The 23,136-nt window shown below is 47.0% G+C and overlaps 1 protein-coding gene across 1 annotated transcript in view; it reads right to left on the bottom strand.

The window, feature by feature from the left end:
• LOC129813758 (GREB1-like protein) overlaps nt 1-23,136 on the bottom strand; it is a 92,042-nt gene that overhangs the window by 20,839 nt on the left and 48,067 nt on the right. The window contains exons 6-21 of the mRNA XM_055866259.1: nt 18,758-18,883; nt 18,135-18,257; nt 16,958-17,086; nt 16,088-16,225; nt 15,821-16,006; nt 12,340-12,639; nt 11,667-11,795; nt 11,064-11,198; nt 10,686-10,883; nt 10,311-10,491; nt 9,841-10,033; nt 7,550-7,683; nt 7,092-7,434; nt 1,405-1,520; nt 904-1,142; nt 151-722 (exon numbers count right to left, since the gene is read on the bottom strand). Of these exons, the coding sequence (XP_055722234.1) occupies nt 151-722; nt 904-1,142; nt 1,405-1,520; nt 7,092-7,434; nt 7,550-7,683; nt 9,841-10,033; nt 10,311-10,491; nt 10,686-10,883; nt 11,064-11,198; nt 11,667-11,795; nt 12,340-12,639; nt 15,821-16,006; nt 16,088-16,225; nt 16,958-17,086; nt 18,135-18,257; nt 18,758-18,883 (3,242 nt within the window). The remainder of the gene's footprint in view (nt 1-150; nt 723-903; nt 1,143-1,404; nt 1,521-7,091; nt 7,435-7,549; nt 7,684-9,840; nt 10,034-10,310; nt 10,492-10,685; nt 10,884-11,063; nt 11,199-11,666; nt 11,796-12,339; nt 12,640-15,820; nt 16,007-16,087; nt 16,226-16,957; nt 17,087-18,134; nt 18,258-18,757; nt 18,884-23,136) is intronic.

Here is a 23,136-nt window from a genome sequence, read left to right as displayed (position 1 = left end):
ATACTTATCTCTGTATCCGTATTGGAGGGATATGATGGGACAATCCATATCAGCATGCAGCTCTAGACTACGCCGGATGGCATGCACAGGAGAGGTGCTGTCATTGATATAGATATGAGGTGATAGATTAATATCTGTATGGTCTCTAACCTGTGGGGGTCCACTGAGCAGCAGGCGTCGTGCGTGTGGCACTGGGGGAGCCTCGTGGTTGGCATGGTGCTGCCCGGCTACGGTCCACTGTCTGTAGAAGAGGCTCTGCTCTGCCCCCTGGAGGTTAGGTCTGAAGAGGGGCCTCAGCAGGCTGCTCCAGCCCACATCAGCGTGAGGCAGCAGGGAGAAGGAGCTCAGCTGGCTCCCTGATTCTGGAGCCAGGAGGTTGTAGGCTGCGTGGGACAGGATGACAGTCCGCGGAGACACTAGAGAGGACTTGCTGCCCCCGCCACACTGCGTGGACTGGCTGGGGCGTTGGGTAGAGGAGGAGGAGAGGGAGGAGGAAGAGGAGGAGCAGGAGGGAGGGGTGTTGGAGGGGCAGGGGGCGGTATTACCCAGGGAGTCACACTCCTGTTTGCCCCGGCAGGGGGAGGATGAGGTAGTGCTCGGAACTGTCCTGTAGTCCATCATGATGCTGCCTGTCTTGCCTCCGGGGGGGCAGGAGAAGGTGGAGGGCTTCTGGGAGGAGTCAGGGATGTCAGAAGAGCTGACCCCGTTCTCTGCCAGAGAGCCTGAGGAAGGGAGAGGAATAGGATGGGGAGAGAGAAAGTTCAGACTCATAGAATAGTCTTTCAACTGTTTCGTAAACCCTTTCCAACTGTAACACCCTCACTACACAGTATCCTGAAACCTGAAAACAAGCGGCTCATCCCCATTTTCTAAACATGTTGAGTCTGTTGTCCAGGGACCTACCTGAGGCTTTAGTAGCAGTGCTGACATTGCTCTGGGACTTCTCCAGGTCAACGTGAAGGTCTGGGCCCTGGGGACCGCTGGTTTTGTCTGTCTCTTGGTCCCTGGGGGCCATTGCCTTGCGGGGCTCCTGCACCATCCCCAGGGACACGTAGGAGCAGGCTAGACCTACCTCTTGCTCCAGGGCCGTACGTGTCAGGTAGCTGGAGTCGATCAGACGCAAATCACAGTACTTCAGGGACCTTTAAGGGAAAAAATAGGAAAGGTGAGGTGGGGGATTCAGCAGTTTTACCAAGTCAATCCAAAGGACAGTAAACCTTTTTTTACAGGATGGTGATGACCATTGGGACTAGTTATCCAAATTGGGAAACACTTTGCATTGCTAGCATTATTACAACATTACTATGGAGGTTTAAGAGCAACATCAAGTGCTACACAAATTTGTAATATGCTGTCATCATATCAATACTACTGTGGCAAATGTGATGTGTTTGAGTTGATCACCTTGGGAAGGTCTCTCCCAGAGGGTCTTTTCCAGTGAGGATGACGACGCAGGGAAGACCCTCCAGATCCTCAAAGGTTTGAGGGATCCAGTCCTCATTTTCACATCCCTGCCAGGCCTGCAGCAACAACACAATAGTTTCGGGACCAAATTAAAAGCAAGTTAGGTAACACTTTATTTGGATAGTTTGTAGAGCATCTATAGATGGACTATCACTAATATTTAAACTATCTACGAATACTAACTCTAACTCTAGCCCTAACCTTTACCCTTATCCTAATCCTAAACTTAACTCTTACCCTAACCCTATCACTTACACTAACCCTTATTTGCGTTTTTTGTAACTTGTTTTTTCACTTATTTTGTACATAATGTTGCCACTACTGTCTCTTATGACCGAAAATAACTTCTGGAAATCAGGACTGTGATTACTCACCACAGACTGGCAGAATCTTTTTTTTTCCTTTAACGAGTCTGATGATCCCGACGCGAACGATATACTGCTTTCTTGGGAACAGGCCCAGATCCCCATGATTTGCGTGAAGAGGAGGCGGAGAAAAAGGGGCCAAAGGGCGAGTTGCCTTCTGAGAATTCGTAGGCGATCGAATAAACACCCACTACCTTCCATTCTGTTAGCAAACGTGCAATCGTTGGAGAATAAAATAGATGACCTACAGTTGAAGTCGGAAGTTTACATACACCTCAGCAAAATACATTTAAACTCAGTTTTCACAATTCCTGACATTTAATCCTAGTAAAAATTCCCTGTCTTAGGTCAGTGAGGATCACCACTTAATTTTAAGAATGTGAAATGTCAGAATAATAGCAGAGAGAATGATTTATTCAGATTTTATCTATTTCATCACATTCCCAGTGGGTCAGAAGTTTACATACACTCAATTAGTATTTGGTAGAATTGCCTTTAAATTGTTTAACTTGGGTCAAACGTTTCGGGTAGCCTTCCACAAGCTTCCCACAATAAGTTGGGTGACTTTTGGCCCATTCATCCTGACAGAGCTGGTGTAACTGAGTCAGGTCTGTAGGCCTCCTTGCTCGCACACACCTTTTCAGTTCTGCTCACAAATTTTCTATAGGATTGAGGTCAGGGCTTTGTGATGGCCACTCCAATACCTTGACTGTGTTGTCCTTAAGCCATTTTGCCACAACTTTGGAAGTATGCTTGGGGTCATTGTCCATTTGGAAGACCCATTTGCGACCAAGCTTTAACCTCCTGACGGATGTCTTGAGATGTTGCTTCAATATATCCACATAATTTTCCTTATTCGTGATGCCATCTATTTTGTGAAGTGCACTAGTCCCTCCTGCAGCAAAGCACCCCCACAACATGATGCTGCCACCCCCGTGCTTCATGGTTGGAATGGTGTTCTTCGGCTTGCAAGCCTCCCCCTTTTTACGCCAAACATAACGATGGTCATTATGGCCAAACAGTTATATTTTCGTTTCATCAGACCAGAGGACATTTCTCCAAAAAGTATGATCTTTGTCCCCATGTGCAGTTGCAAACCGTAACCTGGCTTTTTTATGGCGGTTTTGGAGCAGTGGCTTCTTCCTTGCTGAGCGGACTTTTAGATTATGTCGATATAGGACTTGTTTTACTGTGGATATAGATACTTTTGTACCTGTTCCCTCCAGGATCTTCACAAGGTCCTTTGCTGTTGTTCTGAGATTGATTTGCACTTTTTGCACCAAAGTACGTTCATCTCTAGGAGACAGAAAGCGTCTCCTTCCTGAGCGGTATGACGGCTGCGTGGTCCCATGGTGTTAATACTTGCGTACTATTGTTTGTACAGATGAACGTGGTACCTTCAGGCATTTGGAAATTGCTCCCAAGGATGAACCAGACTTGTGTAGGTCCACAATTTTTTTCTAAAGTCTTCACTGATTTTTATTTTCCCATTATGTCAAGCAAAGAGGCACTGAGTTTGAAGGTAGGCCTTGAAATACATCCACAGGTACACCTTCAATTGACTGAAATTATGTCAATTAGCCTATCAGAAGCTTCTAAAGCCATGACATAATTTTATGCTGTTTACAGGCACAGTCAAAATAGTGTATGTAAACGCAAACTGGAATTGTGATAGTGAATTATAAGTAAAATAATCTGTCTGTAAACAATTGTTCGAAAAATTACCTGTGTCATGCACAAAGTAAATGTCCTAACCGATTTGCCAAAACTATAGTTTGTAAACAAGAAATTGGTAGAGTGGTTGAAAAACTCGTTTTAATGACTCCTACCTAAGTGTACGTAAACTTCCGACTTCAACTGCACGCGCAAGATTATACTACCAACGAGACATTCAAAACTGCAATATCTTATGCGTCACAGAGTCGTGGCTGAACGACAACACTATGAACATACAGCTGGCTGGTTATACGCTCTACCGGCAGGATAGAACAGCGGCGTCTGGTAAGACAAGGGGTAGCGAACTATGTATTTTTGTAAATAACAGCTGGTGCACAATATCTAAGGAAGTCTCGAGCTATTGCTCGCCTGAGGAAGAGCATCTCATAATAAGCTGTAGACCACACTATCTACCTAGAGAGTTTTCATCTGTATTTTTCGTAGCTGTTTACATACCACCACAGTCAGAGGCTGGCACTAAGACAGCATTGAAAGAGCTGTATTCCACCATAAGCAAACAAGAAAACGCTCACCCAGAGCTGGCGCTACTAGTAGCCGGGGACTTTAATGCAGGGAAACTTAAATCCGTTGTTAAAGCATGTTAAATGTGCAACCAGAGGAGAGAAAAAAAAACTCTGGACCACCTTTACTCCACACACAGAGATCCATACAAAGCTCTCCCTCACCCTCCATTTGGCAAATCTGACCATAATGCTATCCTCCTGATTCCTGCTAACAAGCAAAAATTAAAGCAGGAAGCACCAATGACTAGATCAATAAAATAGTGGTCAGATGAAGCAGATGCTAAGCTACAGGACTTTTGTGCTATCACAGACTGGAATATGTTCCCGGGATTCCTCCGATGGCATTGAGTTGTACACCACATCAGTCATTGGCTTCATCAATAAATGCATCAATGACTTTGTCCACACAGTGACCATATCAACCAGAAACCCCACCCAGAAGCCACTGAGCTAAAGGCTAGAGCTGCCGCTTTCAAGGAGCGGAACTCTAGTTCAGAAGCTTATAAGAAATCCTGCTATGCCCTCCGACGAACCATCAAACAGGAAAAGCGTCAATACAGGACTAAGATCGAATCGTACTACACCGGCTCTGACGCTTGTTGGATGTGGCAGGGCTTGCAAACCATTACAGACTACAAAGGGAAGCACAGCCGAGAACTGCCCAGTGACACGAGCCTAACAGACGAGCTAAATAACTTCTATGTGCATGAGAGCACTAGCTTTTCCGAAAGACCATGTGATCACGCTCTCCGCAACCAATGTGAGTAAGACCTTTAAACAGGTAAACATTCACAAGGCAGCAGGGCCAGACGGATTGCCAGGACGTGCACTGCGAGCATGCGCTGACCAACTGGCAAGTGTCTTCACTGACATTTTCAACCTCTCCCTGTCCGAGTCTGTAATACCAACATGTTTTATGCAGACAACCATAGTGCCTGTGCCCAAGAACATTAAGGTAATCTGCCTAAATGACATTACCAACCCGTAGCACTCACATCTGTAGCCATGAAGTGCTTTTAAAGGTTGGTCATGGCTCACATCAACACCATTATACCAGAAACCCTAGACCCACTCCAATTTGCATACTGCCCCAACAGATCCACAGATGATAAAATCTCTATTGCACTCCACACTGCCCTTTCTCACCTGGACCTCAAAGCTCATCAAAAAGCTAAGGACCCTTGGACTAAACAACTCCCTCTGCAACTGGATCCTGGACTTCCTGACGGGCCGCCCCCAGGTGGTAAGGGTAGGTAAACAACAGATCCGCCACGCTGATCCTAAACACAGGGGCTCCTCAGGGGTGCATGTTCGGTCTTCTCCTGTACTCCCTGTTCACTCATGACTGCACGGCCAGGAACAACTCCAACACCATCATTAAGTTTGCTGATGAAACAACAGTGGTAGGCCTGATTACCGACAACGACGAGACAGCCTATAGGGAGGAGATCAGAGAACTGGCCGTGTGGTTCCAGGACAACAACCTCTCACTCAACGTGATCAAGACAAAGGAGATTATTGTGGACTACAGGAAAAAGAGGACCGACCATGCACCCATTCTCATCGACGGGGCTGCAGGGGCAGGTTGAGAGCTTCAAGTTCCTCGGTGCCTACATCACTAACAAACTAACATGGTCCAAGCACACTAAGACAGTCCTTAAGAGGGCACGACAAAGCCTAATCCCCCTCAGGAGACTGAAAAGATTTGGCATGGGCCCTCAGATCCTCAAAAGATTCTACAGCTGCACCATCGAGAGCACCCTGACTGGTTGCATCACTGCTTGGTACAGCAACTGCTCTGTCTCCGACCGCAAGGCACTACAGAGGGTAGTGTGAGGCTGGGGCCAAGCTTCCTGCCATCCAGGACCTCTACACCAGGTGGTGTCAGAGGAAGGCCCTAAAAATGGTCAAAGACTCCAGCCACCCTAGTCAAAGACTGTTCTCTCTGCTACCGCTCGGGAAGTGGTACCTTAGCACCAAGTCTAGGTCCAAGAGGCTTCTAAACAGCTTCTACCCACAAGCCATAAGACTCCTGAACACCTAATCAAATGGCTACCCAGACTATTTGCATTGCACCCCCCTCTTTTACACCGCTGCTACTCTCTGTTGTTATCATCTATGCATAGTCACTTTAACAAATCTACCCACGGGCCTCCCGGGTGGCGCAGTGGTCTAGGGCACTGCATCGCAGTGCTAACTGCGCCACCAGAGTCTCTGGGTTCGCGCCCAGGCTCTGTCGCAGCCGACCGCGACCGGGAGGTCCGTGGGGCAACGCACAATTGGCATAGCGTCGTCCGGGTTAGGGAGGGTTTGGCCGGTAGGGATATCCTTGTCTCATCGCGCTCCAGCGACTCCTGTGGCGGGCCGGGCGCAGTGTGCGCCTACCAAGTGGGCCAGGTACACGGTGTTTCCTCCGACACATTGGTGCGGCTGGCTTCCGGGTTGGAGGCGCGCTGTGTTAAGAAGCAGTACGGCTGGTTGGGTTGTGCTTCGAAGAACGCATGGCTTTCGACCTTCGTCTCTCCCGAGCCCGTACGGGAGTTGTAGCGATGAGACAAGGTAGTAATTACTAGCGATTGGATACCTCGAAAATTGGGGAGAAAATGGGAGAAAAAAATATATAAAAAAATAAAAAAATAAAAAATCTACCCACATGTACATATTACCTCAACTAACTGGTGCTCCCGCACATTGACTCTGTACCAGTACCCCCCTGTTTATAGTCTCGCTATTGTTAATCTTTACTTGTTACTTTTATTTATTATTCTTATCTGTATTTTTTTTAAACTGCATTGTCTGTTAGGGGTTCGTAAGTAAGCATTTCACTGTAAAGTCTACACCTGTTGTATTTTCTGCGCATGTAACTAATAAAATATGATTTGATTCTAAACCTAACCCTAACTGTGACCTTAACAAGTAGTTGCTTATCAACAGATATTTTATTGATGGTATTACCATATGTAGAGCATCTACAGATGGACTATCCAAACTATCCAAATAAAGTGTGACCCAAAGTTCTCACCCTGAGTCGGTTAGCGAAGTGTCGTGGAAGGCTGAGCTCGGCGGCAGGGCTCCCCAGCAGTATGGCGAAGCAGAACTGGAGACCCAGCTTGTCCCTGACGTCCTCCAGGCGCTCCTGGGCCAGCATGGCTAGCTGCAGAGAGGGCACCCGGACCAGCAGCATGTGGCCCCGTCCCCTGGTCCCCTCCCGGCCCGGAGCACTGATCAGATCCTCCACCATGGCCAGGGTCTCGGGGGTGATGTGGTCCCGTAGGGAAGGAGAGGAAGTCAGAGCCATCATGGCTTCCGTGTACTGCTGGATCAACAGGTAGCTCCTGATCACCATGCTGTGTAGGTGGGGATGTCTGCAAAAGGGAAAGTAGAGGTGGTGGTGTTAGTCATTTTAAGGCAGGTTTGGTGTCCAGGTGAACTGGCTTAGCAGCTTCTTGGGGACCTGACACCTGACACAGTGTGACTGACCTCTCCAGCAGCGTGTTGACCATCTTCTCGAAGGCGTCATCACAGCGCAGGATGGGGCTGGCCACCCCCCAACGCAGAGAGCTGCTGTAGTCCCTCAGGCCAAAGTACACCAGCTCCTTAGGAGAGACCTCCCCCTATGGGTCAAACACAAGAACATCAGCTGCTGTCTAAGCAAACTGACTGTTCTCTGTGTCTGTCAGTTACATTTACATTTGTTTCTTATTTTATTTTTTTCACCTTTATTTAACCAGGTAGGCCAGTTGAGAACAAGTTCTCATTTATAACTGCGACCTGGCCAAGATAAAGCAAAGCAGTGCGACAAAAACAACAACACAGAGTCACACATGGGATAAACAAACGTACAGTCAATAACACAATAGAAAAATCTATATACAGTGTGTGCAAATGTAGAAAGGCAATAAATAGGCCATAGAGTTGAAATAATTACAATTTAGCATTAACACTGGAGTGATTGATGTGCAAGTAGATATACTGGGTGCAAAATAGCAAAAAGATAACAATGTGGGGATGAGGTAGTTGGGTAGGCTACTTACAGATGGGCTGTGTACAGGTGCAGTGATCGGTAAGCTGCTCTGACAGCTGATGCTTATAGCTAATGAGGGAGATGTAAGTCTCCAGCTTCAGTGACTTTTGCAATTCGTTCCAGTCATAGGCAGCAGAGAACTGGAAGGAAAGGTGGCCAAAATAGGTGTTGGCTTTGGGGATGACCAGAGAAATATACCTGCTGGAACGCGTGCTACGGGTGGGTGTTGCTATGGTGACCAGCGAGCTGAGATAAGGCAGGGCTTTACCTAGCAAAGACTTATAGATGACCTGGAGCCAGTGGGTCTGGCGACGGATATGTAGTGAGGGCCAGCCAACGAGAGCATACAGGTCGCAGTGGTCGGTAGTATATGAGGCTTTATTGACAAAACGGATGGCACTGTGATAGACTACATCTAATTTGCTGATTAGAGTGTCGGAGGCTATTTTGTAAATGACATCGCCGAAGTCGAGGATTGGTAGGATGGTCAGCTTTACGAGGGTATGTTTGGCAGCATGAGTGAAGGAGGCTTTGTTGTGAAATAGGAAGCTGATTCTAGATTTAATTTTGTATTGGAGATGCTTAATTAATGTGAGTCTGGAAGGAGAGTTTACAGTCTAACCAGACACCTAGTTATTTGTAGTTGTCCACATATTCTAAGTCAGAACCGTCCAGAGTAGTGGTGCTAGTCGGGTAGACGGGTGCGGGCAGCGATCAGTTGAAGAGCATGCATTTAGTTTTACTAGCGTTTAAGAGAAGTTGGAGGCCACGGAAGGAGTGTTGTATGGCATTGAAGCTTGTTTGGAGGTTTGTTGACAGTGTCAAAAGAAGGTCCAGATTATCCAGAATGGTGTCTTCTACATAGAGGTGGATCAGAGAATCACCAGCAGCAAGAGCCACATCGTTGATGTATACAGATAAAAGAGTTTGCTCGAAAATTGAACTCTGTGGCATCACCATAGAGACCACCAGAAATCCGGACAACAGGCCCTCCGATTTGACACACTGAACTCTATCTGAGAAGTAGTTGGTGGACCAGGCAAGGCAGGCATTTGAGAAACCAAGGCTGCTGAGTCTGTCGATAAGAATGTGGTGATTAACAGAGTTGAAAGCCTTGGCCAGGTCGATGAAGACGACTGCACTGTACTCTCTTTTATCGATGGCGGATATGATATCGTTTAGGACCTTGAGCGTGGCTGAGGTGCACCCATGACCTGCTCCGAAACCAGATTGCATAGTGGAGAAGGTATGGTGGGATTCGAAATGTTCGGTGATCTGTTTGTTAACTAGGCTTTCAAAGACTTTAGAAAGGCGGGGCAGGATGGATATAGGTCTGTAACAGTTTGGGTCTAGAGTGTCTCCCCCTTTGTTTTTGTCGCACTGCTTTGCTTTATCTTGGCCATGTCGCAGTTGTAAATGAGAACTTGTTCTCAACTGGCCTACCTGGTTAAATAAAGGTGAAATAAAAATAAATAAAGACAATTTGAAGAGGGGAGGGGGGTGACTGTGGCAGCTTTCCAATCTTGTTGTCTCAGTGGTGGAACAATTTTCTACCCCATTATTTGTGCGGCTATTTAGAAGTTTTTACTTGCAATGACTGTGATATGTGTTTGTTTTCCTACCTTAGTTGAATGCACTGACTAAGTCGCTTTTGATAAAAGTGTCTGCTAAGTGACTCAAATGTGAATGTAATTCCAAATAGGTACCACCAGATGATGTAGATGAACCACTGCGCAGGGCCACTCACCAGGCTGTCTGTGTTGGCTGGCCAGTGCACCTCGTTGTGAACGCTGATACGGGACTGTCTTGTCTGCAGGGCGAAGGGGAAGCAGCTGACCTGCAGCACCAGCAGGTTCAAGGCCTCCAGGACCTCCTGGCAGTTTACCACCCTGTCAGCTATACCCTGAAGCTCCCCGTGGCACACCAAGCCGGACCGGGCACTACACAGCGAGGGGAAACAAAAATGAAGTTACTTTGGCGTAAGTAGTTCTGTCCTCTTCTATATTTATGACCAAAAATATGCCTCTGCTCTTTTCTGTCTTGTTCTGACTTGGCTTGGGCTGTTCTGTTCGGATTCAGTACACTATGTAGCGGAGGACAGACCCTCTAGCCATAGCAAAGTTTTCATCACTACATCTGTCAGAACCAAAAGTATCAGCAGCACAACTTCAAGTTTACTCAAATGTGTGTGTGCATGTGTTTGTGTGTGTGTGTTACCTGGTCAGGTCCACGTGGGAGTTGTCGTGGATGAGCACGAACAGGGTGTAGGGGTTCTGTTTGACTTTCCTCATGAAGGCCTCCATCTTGGCGTGGAAGTCTCCGTCTAGACGCACCACATACTGGTCTGACCTCTGGTGGGCTGAGGAAGCATCCTCTATACCCAGGTCCACTAGCACTCCTGTTGGAGACAGGCAGAAAGAGATTACTAAAAGTCCAACAATCATTACTAAGAAACCTCATAAAAGGCAGATATACTGTAATCCTGAGATGAGTCTCTTGTAGACGACCACCTAAAAATGTGATTTTTCAATCCATTGTTTTGCTAGTGCAGCCTTTAAATTCTAATTTGACCCTCTCGCCCCTCATGAGTACCTGATTGTTGGATGCGATGAGCGGTCTGGTTCACCAGGATGTGAGACGGAGGAACCAGAACCAGGAAGTCCACCTTGCAGAAGCGGCCCAGGTCCAGACTCTGGCTGCCTGAGTTTGCTATGGAACACACCAGGGAGAGCAGGCTCCTGGCTACACTCAGCTGGGGAGAGTGGATCTGAAACATGTCACTCAGCAGCTCTGTTGGAGGAGGGGGTAGGAACATGCAGGTCAGCATACTGGAAACTTAGAGCTGAATATATACAGTAGATTATTATGATATCTATCCATCCATATTCTGATCCAGAAGCTTCATAGTGAGTCTCCAGCAGGAAGAGGAGGAGAAGACAGAGGAAGGGCCAGACAGAAGCCATGTCTCACCTGACTCGGAGGGAGGTACCATGGTGGCTGCCTCCTGGGACGGGATGTGGTTGGTGACATCGCTCTGGAATGGCTGGATGACCTGGCCCTTCAGTTGCCGCTGGATGTGTAGCAGCTGCTTGTCCAGGTTGTCCCCTGGAAACATCAACACAACAGGCCACCACCCGTCAGAGACAAAGACACTCACACACACAGCAGCTACATAAGCAAACCCTCCTCATCAAATATTGATGTGTCTGTCTGTGGCACAGTGTCCCGTTCCCATCCTGTGACTGCCAAACTGCCAGTTCAAGGTATTGCTAAACTAAGCAGTAGGGATGGGCCAGTGGGCATTAAGGAAGGTGAATATGCATCATTTGGCAAATATACATAAACAGAATAATATGGGACCTAGATTGTGGTGTTGTTCTGTTTTCATATTGACACTAAAATAAACATTGGCCTTGAAACACAGTTCATGTTTCTTTGATTAATTGATTGATTCATTAAATGGACTACCTACATAATTACTTTTCCTCCAACAAAAAAAATTGAAAATAGAGTAGAAATGATCTTTGAGTTTTTTCCATTGATGTCCTGTCCCATGGCACTTACTATGCTCACCTAGTGATGTGGTTTTGAAGTTAGACTCCAGGACACTGACTTTTCCTGTTATGAGCTCGTAGCTGATCTCCTTCAGGAACTCATTGGTGGTGAGCATTCCCTCAGCTAGTGCTCTCGCCTGGTACTTCCCTGTAAGACACATACAGACAAGTGTGAAACAGTCTTACGGTCCTTTGCGCCGTAAGACTGTTTCAGCCCACAGAACTAATGCCTAGGCAGCTCTGGGAGCTGACGCAAGACTTCAGGTCTCAGGCAAGGTTCACCTACTATAATTACTTCCTTTGGCAATTTTTTCTAGAGTGGATAGTCAAGGGGCCGGAACATAATTACAAATAATTTTAAGACTGCAAATTGCCCTCAAGAAGCCCAACAGATGTAATATGTAAAACATAACTATTTCAAACCTTGTTACATTTATATACGATCACATACATATATCTCTTTATTATAGAAACAGATTTGCAAAATTAAAATCACTTGGAGCTGATTTGCTGGTGTCTTTCATGTCCAACAAATATATAAAAAATGTTATCTCAGAAAACTTGGGGGGGCCAAATCAAATCACCCGTTGGCCAAATTCGGACCATGGACCACCATTGGGGAACACTGCTATAACTATACAGACACAACACATCTAGGTATTGTAGTGTAAAGACAGAATGAGAACACTCACCCAGGACGAGCACACAGAACTCGTTGCCGCTCATCTTGGAGGCAAAAACAATAACCACGTAGGTGGGCAGGCACTGTTGGTGGGGCGGCCCACTGCAGAGTGAGCGCAGGGACTCGGAGATGCCCTCCCCCAGGGAGTTTTGGGTGACTAGGACCTGAACCCTGCCCCCAGAGACGCTGGCCTCCAGGCGGGCTAGCCAGGGAAGCTGGGCCGGGGAGATGGAGGGACCTCCAGGACAAATCAACATGGCCTTCAGCACAATCTGCTCAAACACCTCCCTCAGAGGGATCTGCTCCGAACCTGGGGTGGGGGGAGGAGATATGAGGAAAGGAGAAGTGTAGAGAAGAGAAGTGAACAGAAGATAAAAAATAAATATATCAGTTTCCCATGTCTACTTGCTATTTGTTTTGCAGGGGATGGTGTTCTTATGCAGTGCTTAATTTGAGCTGGATCCTCTGGTACCTCTCTGTTTTGGACTGAAAAATAATTTTCACTTTTAGCAATGTAAAAATTCTAATAAAAGTTGCCTCTTCATTAAATCCCCTGCCCCAATGTAATATGAAAAAAGTAGATATTCGAAGAGTTGATTCGGGTTGGGCCGGCTCATGGTTTGCGCAACATAGCAACCTATGTTTGAGACAAACGCGTGGCCATGGCTGTGTGAGAAGAACGCCTGTATCGCTCACAAAATTAGAATGACATTCACTTTCTATGATCTGATAGACATGAGCCTGCAACTCTCATCTCTCCACCGCAAAGGGTTCTGGAGCTGCAGCACCCCTGATGAATTGAAATAAATGAGCCAAAGTTATAGAATTACCGCTATCTGTTCAAAAATAAATGAAATTATTCAGAGTAGCCTACCAAGAAAAGGCCTATAATTTTGACACAGAGAATCAATAACTTATTTTTTAAAATGACCTAGTTGTGGATTGTGTATATTCCAACAACAAGTCATAGCCTACAGATGAGAACGCGCGGCAAATCTGTGAATGAACAGCATAAAAAATAAACCTTTTTCCAATTTTTCAAATATAATCGCAGGAAAACACAGGTTGCAATGCAAATGGTTCCTGCTGAAAAGAATCTAATCTGTCTGCTGTAGGCTAACAAAATATTTCATTTTACAAAGTAAAACAACAGAGATATGCTTTCAAGTGAAACTGGACTATAATTTCCTCCTCATATTGTAGCCTACAGTGTCTCCACACACCTAGGCAATTGATGGATTCAAGACAAGGTCATTTTTATCAGATTCTCAGTTTGTCAGTGTCAAAGTAGCCTGTCAATTTGATAACTTGTGCAGTATTAAAGATTCCAGTTATGTAAAAGTATGCAGAATTGCATGAAATGCATTTATAAAAGTCCACATTTCTTCCGGACCGTAGGCACTAAAAATGTTCCCCATGTGTGCAACTTCTGCTCTACGCCTCTACGCAAATGCGATGATATGCATGCAATGCTTTATTAGCCTATAAAGGTGATTTTCTTTTCTCATGCGTTCCGGTACCTCAGAGCTCCCTAGGTCACCCCCCTCTCACCCTCACTTTTTGTTCCGGCACCTCGTGATTTACAAATGATGCACTGGTCTTATGTTTGTATAATGTGAACAAAATGTTCATCTCAAGGTCATGCTAGCTTTTTGGAGCTGCCATTAAAGTGCATCAGTGACAGTAAGTGGAGCAGTGGCAGGGATTGAGCACTTTGAGTTACAATGGGGGAGGGGGATCCAACTACCTCAACGGTGTTACCCATAGAGGTACACTACATGACCAAAAGTATATGGACACCTGCTCGTCGAAAATGTAATTCCAAAATCATAGGCATTAAAATGGAGTTGGTCCCCCCTTTGCCGCTACAACAGCCTCCACTCTTCTGGGAAGGCTTTCCACTACATGTTGGAACATTGCTATGGGGACTTGCTTCCATTCAGCCACAAGAGCATTAGTGAGGTCGGGCACTGATGTTGGGCGATTAGGCCTTGCTCGCAGTCAGCGTTCCAATTCATTCCAAAGTTGTTCAATGGGGTTGAGGTCAGGACTCTGTGCAGGTCATTCAAGTTCTTCCACACCGATCTCGACAAACCATTTCTGTACAGACCTCGCTTTGTCCATGGGGACATTGTCATTCTGAAACAGGAAAGGGCCTTCTCCAAATTGTTGCCACAAAGTTGTTATCACAGAATCGTCCAGAATGTCATTGTATGCTGTAGCGTTAAGACTTCCCATCACTGGAACTAACAGGCCTAGCCCAAACCATGAAAAACAACCCCAGACCATTATTTCTCCTCCACCAAACTTTACATTTGGCACTATGCTTTCGGGCAGGTAGCATTCTCCTGGCATACGCCAAATCCAGATTCATCTGTGGGACTGCCAGATGGTGAAGTGTGATTCATCACTCCACTGCTCCTGAGTCCAATGGCGGCGAGCTTTACACCACTCCAGCAGACGCATGGTGATCTCCGGGTTTTGTGTGGCTGCCATGCAAACCCATTTGATGAAGCTCCCGATGAACAGTTCATGTGCAGACGTTGCTTCCGGAGGCAGTTTGGAACTCAGTAGTGAGTGTTACAACCGAGGACAGACGATTTTTACACGCTACGAAGTGGCTTACCACTTCGCGGCTGGGCCATTGTTGCTCCTAGACATTTCCACTTCACAATAACAGCACTTACAGTTGACTGGGGCAACTCTAGCACGGTAGAAATTTGATGAACTGACTTGTTGAAAGGTGGCATCCTATAACGGTGCCACGTTGAAAGTCACTGAACTCTTCAGTAAGGCCATTCTACTGCCAATGTTTCCTATGGAGATTGCATGGCTGTGTGCTTGATGTTATACACTTGTCAGTAACGGATGTGGCTGAAATAGCCAAATCCACTAATTTGAAGGGGTGTCCATATACTTTTGTATATAAAGTTAGAAGACGGAACATTGTATCCGTCCCATTATTGCATCTGTGAGTGCACGGGCGGCGCCATTGAGACCATTACCATTTTGAAGTAGTACATTTTCTTCTTCTACTACTTCTATAAGTTGGTAAACAAACTGAAAGGGTGCACACTGCCCCCTGTAGTGTGTTGTTAGAACAGGTATGAAGCCAAGGTTGGCCATTTACTGCCACCTGCAGTTATGGAATATTTGCTCATGAGTATAATTAATTAGATGATCCCTCCTGATGACCTGAATGGAATTATGTGAACGTTCCTTAACCAATAGGAAGACCCACCCAGTTGATTTCTTCAAAATGCTGAAAATCTTCAATGGTGCTGCCCATGCTAAGCCTGTCTTTTGGGCACTAGAGTCCTCTGTAATTCTCTATTGTGTTACCAAACTTAAAACAACCAGGCCTTGGCTGAGCTTAGCCTGTCAATCATTAGCCTCGATGTGTGATTCTAAATATTATGTAAGCCTTGCATATCGAACAGGGTGTATACATGCATGTGCGTGCAAGTGTATGAGTGTTTTAAGACCTTTACCTAGCCTTGCAAGGTACTGCAGGGTGAGGAGGATTACGGTTTCCACACTGAGCAGTTGGCTACTGTTCAGTCCATAACTGGACAAGGTCTTCTCAGTCAGCTTGTTGCCCTTATAGCAGCTCACTAGCAGGGGGCTCACCACAATGTCCCCCATGTTCCCGTAGAAGTATGGCAACGTACCGTGCCCTGCAAAACAAAACATCAGAGTCAATTCAATTCACTTACATTCAATTCAATTGCAGTCAGTCAAAGAATGGTGGTTTGTACCGATGAGGATGACGGGACGGACTCCTGAGGTGTTGAGCAGGTTGTTGGGGACGATGACAGTCTTTCTGGCAGTGACAGGTTGGGGCTGAAGGACCCCTGCTACAGGTGCCTGAGTAGTAGGCATGGCCAGTACAGAGCCTGATGGAAAAGACAGAGAGCTACATGTAAATACTGGGATTAGAATACAGCTAGACATCAGCTCAGCACCAACTCTCCTCCTTCAGAGATACCCTCCTGCAGACTTTCACTGAAAACCTTATCTAGCACAGCTAATTCTACTGAACTACTCACCAGGACCATGACGAGGTCAACCCACTCCAGGAGGAGAATCTACTGTAGATTTTTCAGATTGTTTCCATTATTTGAAGATAACCATGTCCAATGTTTGTAGGTGGAGTAGTCATACACATGGCTCTATACAGCCCTTTATCCTCTGGATATATACAGAATAAAACCAGGGAATATATGTCTCCTTTAAGTCATAGTGTCCTGGCTCTCCTAGCTTGGCAGACCTCTTTCAGTTTTAGCAATTCTCTGTTCATACTGTATCTGCACTAACCCGTCTGACCCGATCTCCATGGAGATGCTGAATGAATCACACTGACAACAGAGAATGTCTCAGAACTTGTGTCCTTCCTTCTCCCGAAAAGGGAGGTCAATGTACTAGTCAACATCACGCCCGCACACAGAGACAGAGACAGAGACAGAGAGAGAGAGGCTAAATTAATCTACAATCTATGAGTAAATGTACTATTTCAGAACATAGAATCTACAAAGAGGAGCTAGTGCGGTTGAGTTACACTCAGTTGGGTTTAAAACAGCAACAAAGACAAGCCTCACAAAGGTTTGGGAGGAGAACATGGTGCTCACCAGGGCTGTCTCCTGGGTCCGAGGTTCTGTGCCCCTGTCCTTGGGTTCCCAGAGACACCTGGGAGAGACTCAGTAAGGGGGGGCGGCCCTCTGCACCTAGTCCGCTAGTCGGACTGTTCACTCTCAGAACTGTGGGCACAGACAGACAGACAGACAGACAGAGACAGACAGACAGAGACAGACACAGAGACACACACAGAGACACACACAGAGACACACACAGAGACACACACAGAGACACACACAGAGACACACACAGAGACACACACAGATACACCCACATACACACAGACACACCATACATTGTTATGATGCATTTCACCACAGTTCATTTTCAGATGATTCAATGCTAAATCATTTACTTTCGTAAGATAACGTTTTGACAGTTTTTTGAGAGATGCCATACGTGAAATGCACATTTATCTTCCTCTGTTATAGGAAACAAATAGTAAAAAAATATAAGAGATACATGTGTTTGATTATCACAAAAGAAAACCAATCATCCTGACATATCTTCCAAATACAGAGACTGAGCAGTATACTTTATAAGAAGGATTTAGGCCTGCCTAACACTGAGCTATTGGTTTCTTATTGTCAATGAACTGATGGGGCACTTACCAATCTCAGATTCACTGTGTGTGTTTATACGCTAACACATTGATCAGTACAGTATGTGTAGCCCAGGCCTGTCAATCTCGCAACCTTGTAAATGAGCTAATGGATAGCCAGCCCTTAAAAAGTCATTACAGGGATTTTCTGCTAATTATTGATGAGGCCTGTGTGAGTACGACATCACTTCTGCTATGTGCCCTGGTCTGAGTAGGAGAATGAGCTGTTGCCTACAAACATGTTGGTTTACATGGCCAAGCATAGGCCAGATGGAGCTGTGGAGTGTAGATTATTCTACTGACTGGAGACACACACACACACTCACACATGCATGCACGAGGAATGTTCTGACCCTTAGAAATACCCAGACTAAAGCCTATTACACGTGAGGCAGTCTGCATAATATCACTGGATATTATTGCTGTATGATGTACCATGGTGTAAAACACTTTGAAGCTGACGTTGTGGGGGAAAGATGACTATGCGATGGAGATGTGATCACACATAGATTAACACAATGTCATCCAGAAACAGTGGTGGTAGAACTAGAGTAGAAGAAGAGTTGAACCTATTGGTAGAGTCTCTGTCCCAGGGGTAGAGGCCAAAGGCTTGAGGAAGCTGCACTCTTGGGCCAGGTCCTGGGCTGAGAGGAACACAGAGGATGCAGAGGGAATTCTGGTAGATGGGGAGTCTGGAGGGCAATAAGAACACAGTGTGGGTGTTAGAATGGATCCTGTCAAGTGATGTTAACCAAAATGTCTCCAAACAACACTAACAAATCAACAATAATGACTCAATCCAGTTTTTCCATTACAACAAGTAGACTATAACTGTCCCCTTTAACCAAAGAATGCTTTGAAAACAAACACAGACACTATTCACTCCAGCCAGATGTCATCTTGGTGAGAGGAGGGAGGGATGGGAGAAGAGGGCAGGGAGGGGAGAGGAGAGGGGGTGTTGTGTCAAACCTCTACCCTTCCCTGACAGAGGAGCAGGATGTAGCTCAGTAGAAGGCTAAAGTCAATGGAGCATATGAGCACAGCTGTCTAACATCAGGTTAGATCTTACACTGGCTGAACACGAACTACCCTACAAACTGACCAGGCTCCACTGCCATGAGTGAAGGGTAACAGGAGGGTGTGTGTCCTACCTGACATGTAGAATGGTAAGAGGAGGGTGTTTGTGTCCTACCTGACAGGGAGAAGGGGGAACGGCTGTGTCTGTTGGTACCTCCATTCTCCTTGATGCTCAGGGAGGATGAGGAGTTGGGCTTGGAGGTGGATGCACTGCTAATGTAGAACTGACGTGTCTTACAGTCTGGGGAAAAGGACAGGAGAAATATATATACGTACATTTTTAAATAGACCTGGAACCATTCTATCAGTGAATCAATAAATAATACAATAATGCTTCACTAGTCCTCAACTGGCAGCTTAATTAAATAGTACCCGCAAAACACCAGTCTCAACGTCAACAATGAAGAGGCGACTCAGGGATGCTGGCCTTCTAGGCAGAGTTGCAAAGAAAAAGCCACATCTCAGACTGGCCAAAAAAAGAAAAGATTAAGATGGCCAAAAGAACACAGACACTGGACATAGGAACACTGCCTAGCGTCCCGGAGTCGCCTCTTCACTGTTGACATTGAGACTGGTGTTTTGTGGGTACTATTTAATGAAGCTGCCAGTTGAGGACTTGTGAGGCATCGGTTTCTCAAACTAGACAATCTAATGTACTTGGCCTCTTGCTCAGTTGTGCACCGGGGCCTCACACTCCTCTTTCTATTCTGGTTAGCGCCAGTTTGAGCTGTTCTGTGAAAGGAGTAGTACACAGCGTTGTACGAGATCTTCAGTTTCTTGGCAATTTCTCGCATGGAATAGCCTTCATTTCTCAGAACAAAAATACTGACAAGTTTCAGAAGAAAGTTATTTGTTTCTGGCCATTTTGAGCCTGTAATCGGCTCAAAATGGCTATCCAGATATCCAACTAGTCTAAAGAAAGACAGTTTTATTGCTTCTTAAATCAGAACAACAGTTTTCAGCTGTGCTATCATAATTGCAAAAGGGTTTTCTAATGATCAATTAGCCTTTTAAAATGATAAACTTGGAATAGCTAACACAACGTGCCATTGGAACACAGGAGTGAGGGTTGCTGATAATGGGCCTCTGTACGCCTATGTAGATATTGTAATAGCTGTCGCTTTCCTCATCCTCAGATGAGGTGAGGAGAGAAGGATCTTCGGACCAAAATGCGGAGTCAGGGAAATATGCCATCTTTATTTTATAACGAAAACCGATGACACGAAAACAAACACTTTAACAAACTACAAAATAAGAAAACGACGTACAACGGAACCTGAACATAAACTCACATCAACAAACGTAAACTCACGAACAGGAACGTACATCAAAACGAACGAACAGCCAAACAGCTCCAAAAGTGAATACATCGAACATAACGAAGACATCACAGGAGACAATCACCCACAAACACACAGTGAGAATGCCCTACCTAAATATGACTCTTGATTAGAGGAAAATGCAAACCACCTGCCTCTAATCAAGAGCCATACCAGGCAAACCGAAACCAACATAGAAACAGATAACATAGACTGCCCACCCAAAACACATGCCCTGACCATAAACACATAAAAACTAACATAAATAGGTCAGGACTGTTACAGTACCCCCCCCCCCAAGGTGCGAACGCCGGGCGCACCAGCACAAAGTCCAGGGGAGGGTCCGGGTGGGCAGTTGACCACGGTGGTGGCTCAGGCTCCGGGCGCGGTTCCCACCCCACCATAATCCATCCTAACTTCCTCCCACAAAGAATGTCCACCCTCTTTTTTCCCCCACACAATTCTCTTAATAATATATTTAATAAAGATAACACCGGGACAGAGAGATAAATCAAGATAGAGGGATAGATAAGACTATAGAGATAGATGAAGATAGAGAGGGAGATTAGGATAGAGGGGCAACTCCGGACTGAAAGGCAGCTCCGGACAGAGAGACAGCTCTGGACTGATGGGCAGTTCTGGGTATCCAGCCTTTTCAGGCTGAAGGGCAGCTCATGGCTGACTGACGACTCTCGATGATCATGGCTGGCTGACGGCTCTCGACGCTCATGGCAGGCTGACGGCTCTCGACGCTCATGGCAGGCTGACGGCTCTCGACGCTCATGGCAGGCTGACGGCTCTCGACGCTCATGGCAGGCTGACGGCTCTCGACGCTCATGGCAGGCTGACGGCTCTCGACGCTCATGGCAGGCTGACGGCTCTCGACGCTCATGGCAGGCTGACGGCTCTCGACGCTCATGGCTCTCTGACGGCTCTGGCTGCTCATGGCTCACTGACGGCTCTGGCTGCTCATGGCTCTCTGACGGCTCTGGCTGCTCATGGCTCTCTGACGGCTCTGGCTGCTCATGGCTCGCTGGCGGCTCTGGCAGATCCTGTCTGGTTGGCGGCTCTGGCAGATCCTGTCTGGTTGGCGGCTCTGGCAGATCCTGTCTGGTTGGCGGCTCTGGCAGATCCTGTCTGGTTGGCGGCTCTGGCAGATCCTGTCTGGCGGGCGGCTCTAGCAGATCCTGTCTGGCGGGCGGCTCTAGCGGCTCCTGTCTGGCTGACGGCTCTAGCGGCTCCTGTCTGGCGGATGGCTCTGTAGGCTCATGGCAGACGGGCGGCTTTGCAGGCTCATGGCAGACGGGCGGCTTTGCAGGCTCCTGGCAGACGGATGGCTCAGATGGCGCTGGGGAGACGGATGGCTCAGATGGCGCTGGGGAGACGGATGGCTCAGATGGCGCTGGGGAGACGGATGGCTCAGATGGCGCTGGGGAGACGGATGGCTCTGGCCGGATACGGCGCACTGTAGACCTGGTGCGTGGTGCCGGAACTGGAGGCACCGGGCTAATGATAAGCACCCTCCTACTAGTGCGTGGAGCAGGGACAGGGCACACTGAACTCTCAAAGCGTACTCTATACCTGGTGCGTGGTACCGGCACTGGTGGCACCTGGCTGAGGGCACGCACCTCAGGACTAGTACGGGGAGAAGTGACAGTGTGTACAGGACTTAGGAGACGCACAGGTGGCTTAGTGCGTGGGGCCGGAACTGGAGGCACTGAACTGGATACACGCACTATAGGGAGAGTGCGTGGAGGAGGAACAGGGCTCTGGAAATGCACTGGTAGCCTAGTGCGTAATATAGGCACTGTAGGTACTAGGCTGGGGCGGGGAGGTGGCGCCGGAAATACCGGACCGTGCAGGCGTACTGGCTCTCTTGAGCATTGAGCCTGCCCAACCTTACCTGGTTGAATGCTCCCGGTCGCCCTGCCAGTGCGGCGAGGTGGAATAGCCCGCACTGGGCTATGCAGGCGAACCGGGGAAACCATGCGTAAGGCAGGTGCCATGTATGCCGGCCCGAGGAGACGCACTGGAGACCAGACGCGTTGAGCCGGCCTCATGACACCTGGCTCAATGCCCAATCTAGCCCTACCAGTGCGGGGAGGTGGAATAACCCGCACCGGGCTATGCACACGTACAGGAGACACCGTGCGCTCTACTGCGTAACACGGTGTCTGCCCGTACTCCCGCTCTCCACGGTTAGCCTGGGAAGTGGGCGCAGGTCTCCTACCTGCCCTTGGCCCACTACCCTTTAGCCCCCCCCCAAGAAATTTTTGGGAGTTACTCACGGGCTTTTCGGGCTTCCGTGCAAGACGTGTCCCCTCATAATTCCGGTTTCGAGCTTGATTCTCCGGCTTCCATCCACGTCTCCTAGCTGCCTCCTTAAACCACCGCTCCTGGGCTGTGACTGCCTCACTCTTCTCACGAGAGCAGCGATATTTCCCAGTTTGCGCCCAGGGTCCTCTACCAGACAGGATCTCCTCCCAAGTCCAAAAATCCTTGTTGCTCCGTTTAGCATTCCCATACCGCTTGGTCTCTGTATTTTGGTGGGTGATTCTGTAATAGCTGTCGCTTTCCTCATCCTCAGATGAGGTGAGGAGAGAAGGATCTTCGGACCAAAATGCGGAGTCAGGGAAATATGCCATCTTTATTTTATAACGAAAACCGATGACACGAAAACAAACACTTTAACAAACTACAAAATAAGAAAACGACGTACAACGGAACCTGAACATAAACTCACATCAACAAACGTAAACTCACGAACAGGAACGTACATCAAAACGAACGAACAGCCAAACAGCTCCAAAAGTGAATACATCGAACATAACGAAGACATCACAGGAGACAATCACCCACAAACACACAGTGAGAATGCCCTACCTAAATATGACTCTTGATTAGAGGAAAATGCAAACCACCTGCCTCTAATCAAGAGCCATACCAGGCAAACCGAAACCAACATAGAAACAGATAACATAGACTGCCCACCCAAAACACATGCCCTGACCATAAACACATAAAAACTAACATAAATAGGTCAGGACTGTTACAGATATTCCATAAAAAATCTGCCGTTTCCAGCTACAATAGTCATTTACAACATTAACAATGTCTACACTGTATTTCTGATCAATTTGATGTTATTTTAATTGACAAAAAATGTGCTTTTCTT

This window comes from Salvelinus fontinalis, chromosome 17, assembly GCF_029448725.1.
Source record: "Salvelinus fontinalis isolate EN_2023a chromosome 17, ASM2944872v1, whole genome shotgun sequence".
Lineage (NCBI taxonomy): Eukaryota > Metazoa > Chordata > Actinopteri > Salmoniformes > Salmonidae > Salvelinus > Salvelinus fontinalis.
Note: the sequence above shows the minus strand (reverse complement) of the source record. Positions and strands in the feature narration are given on the sequence as shown.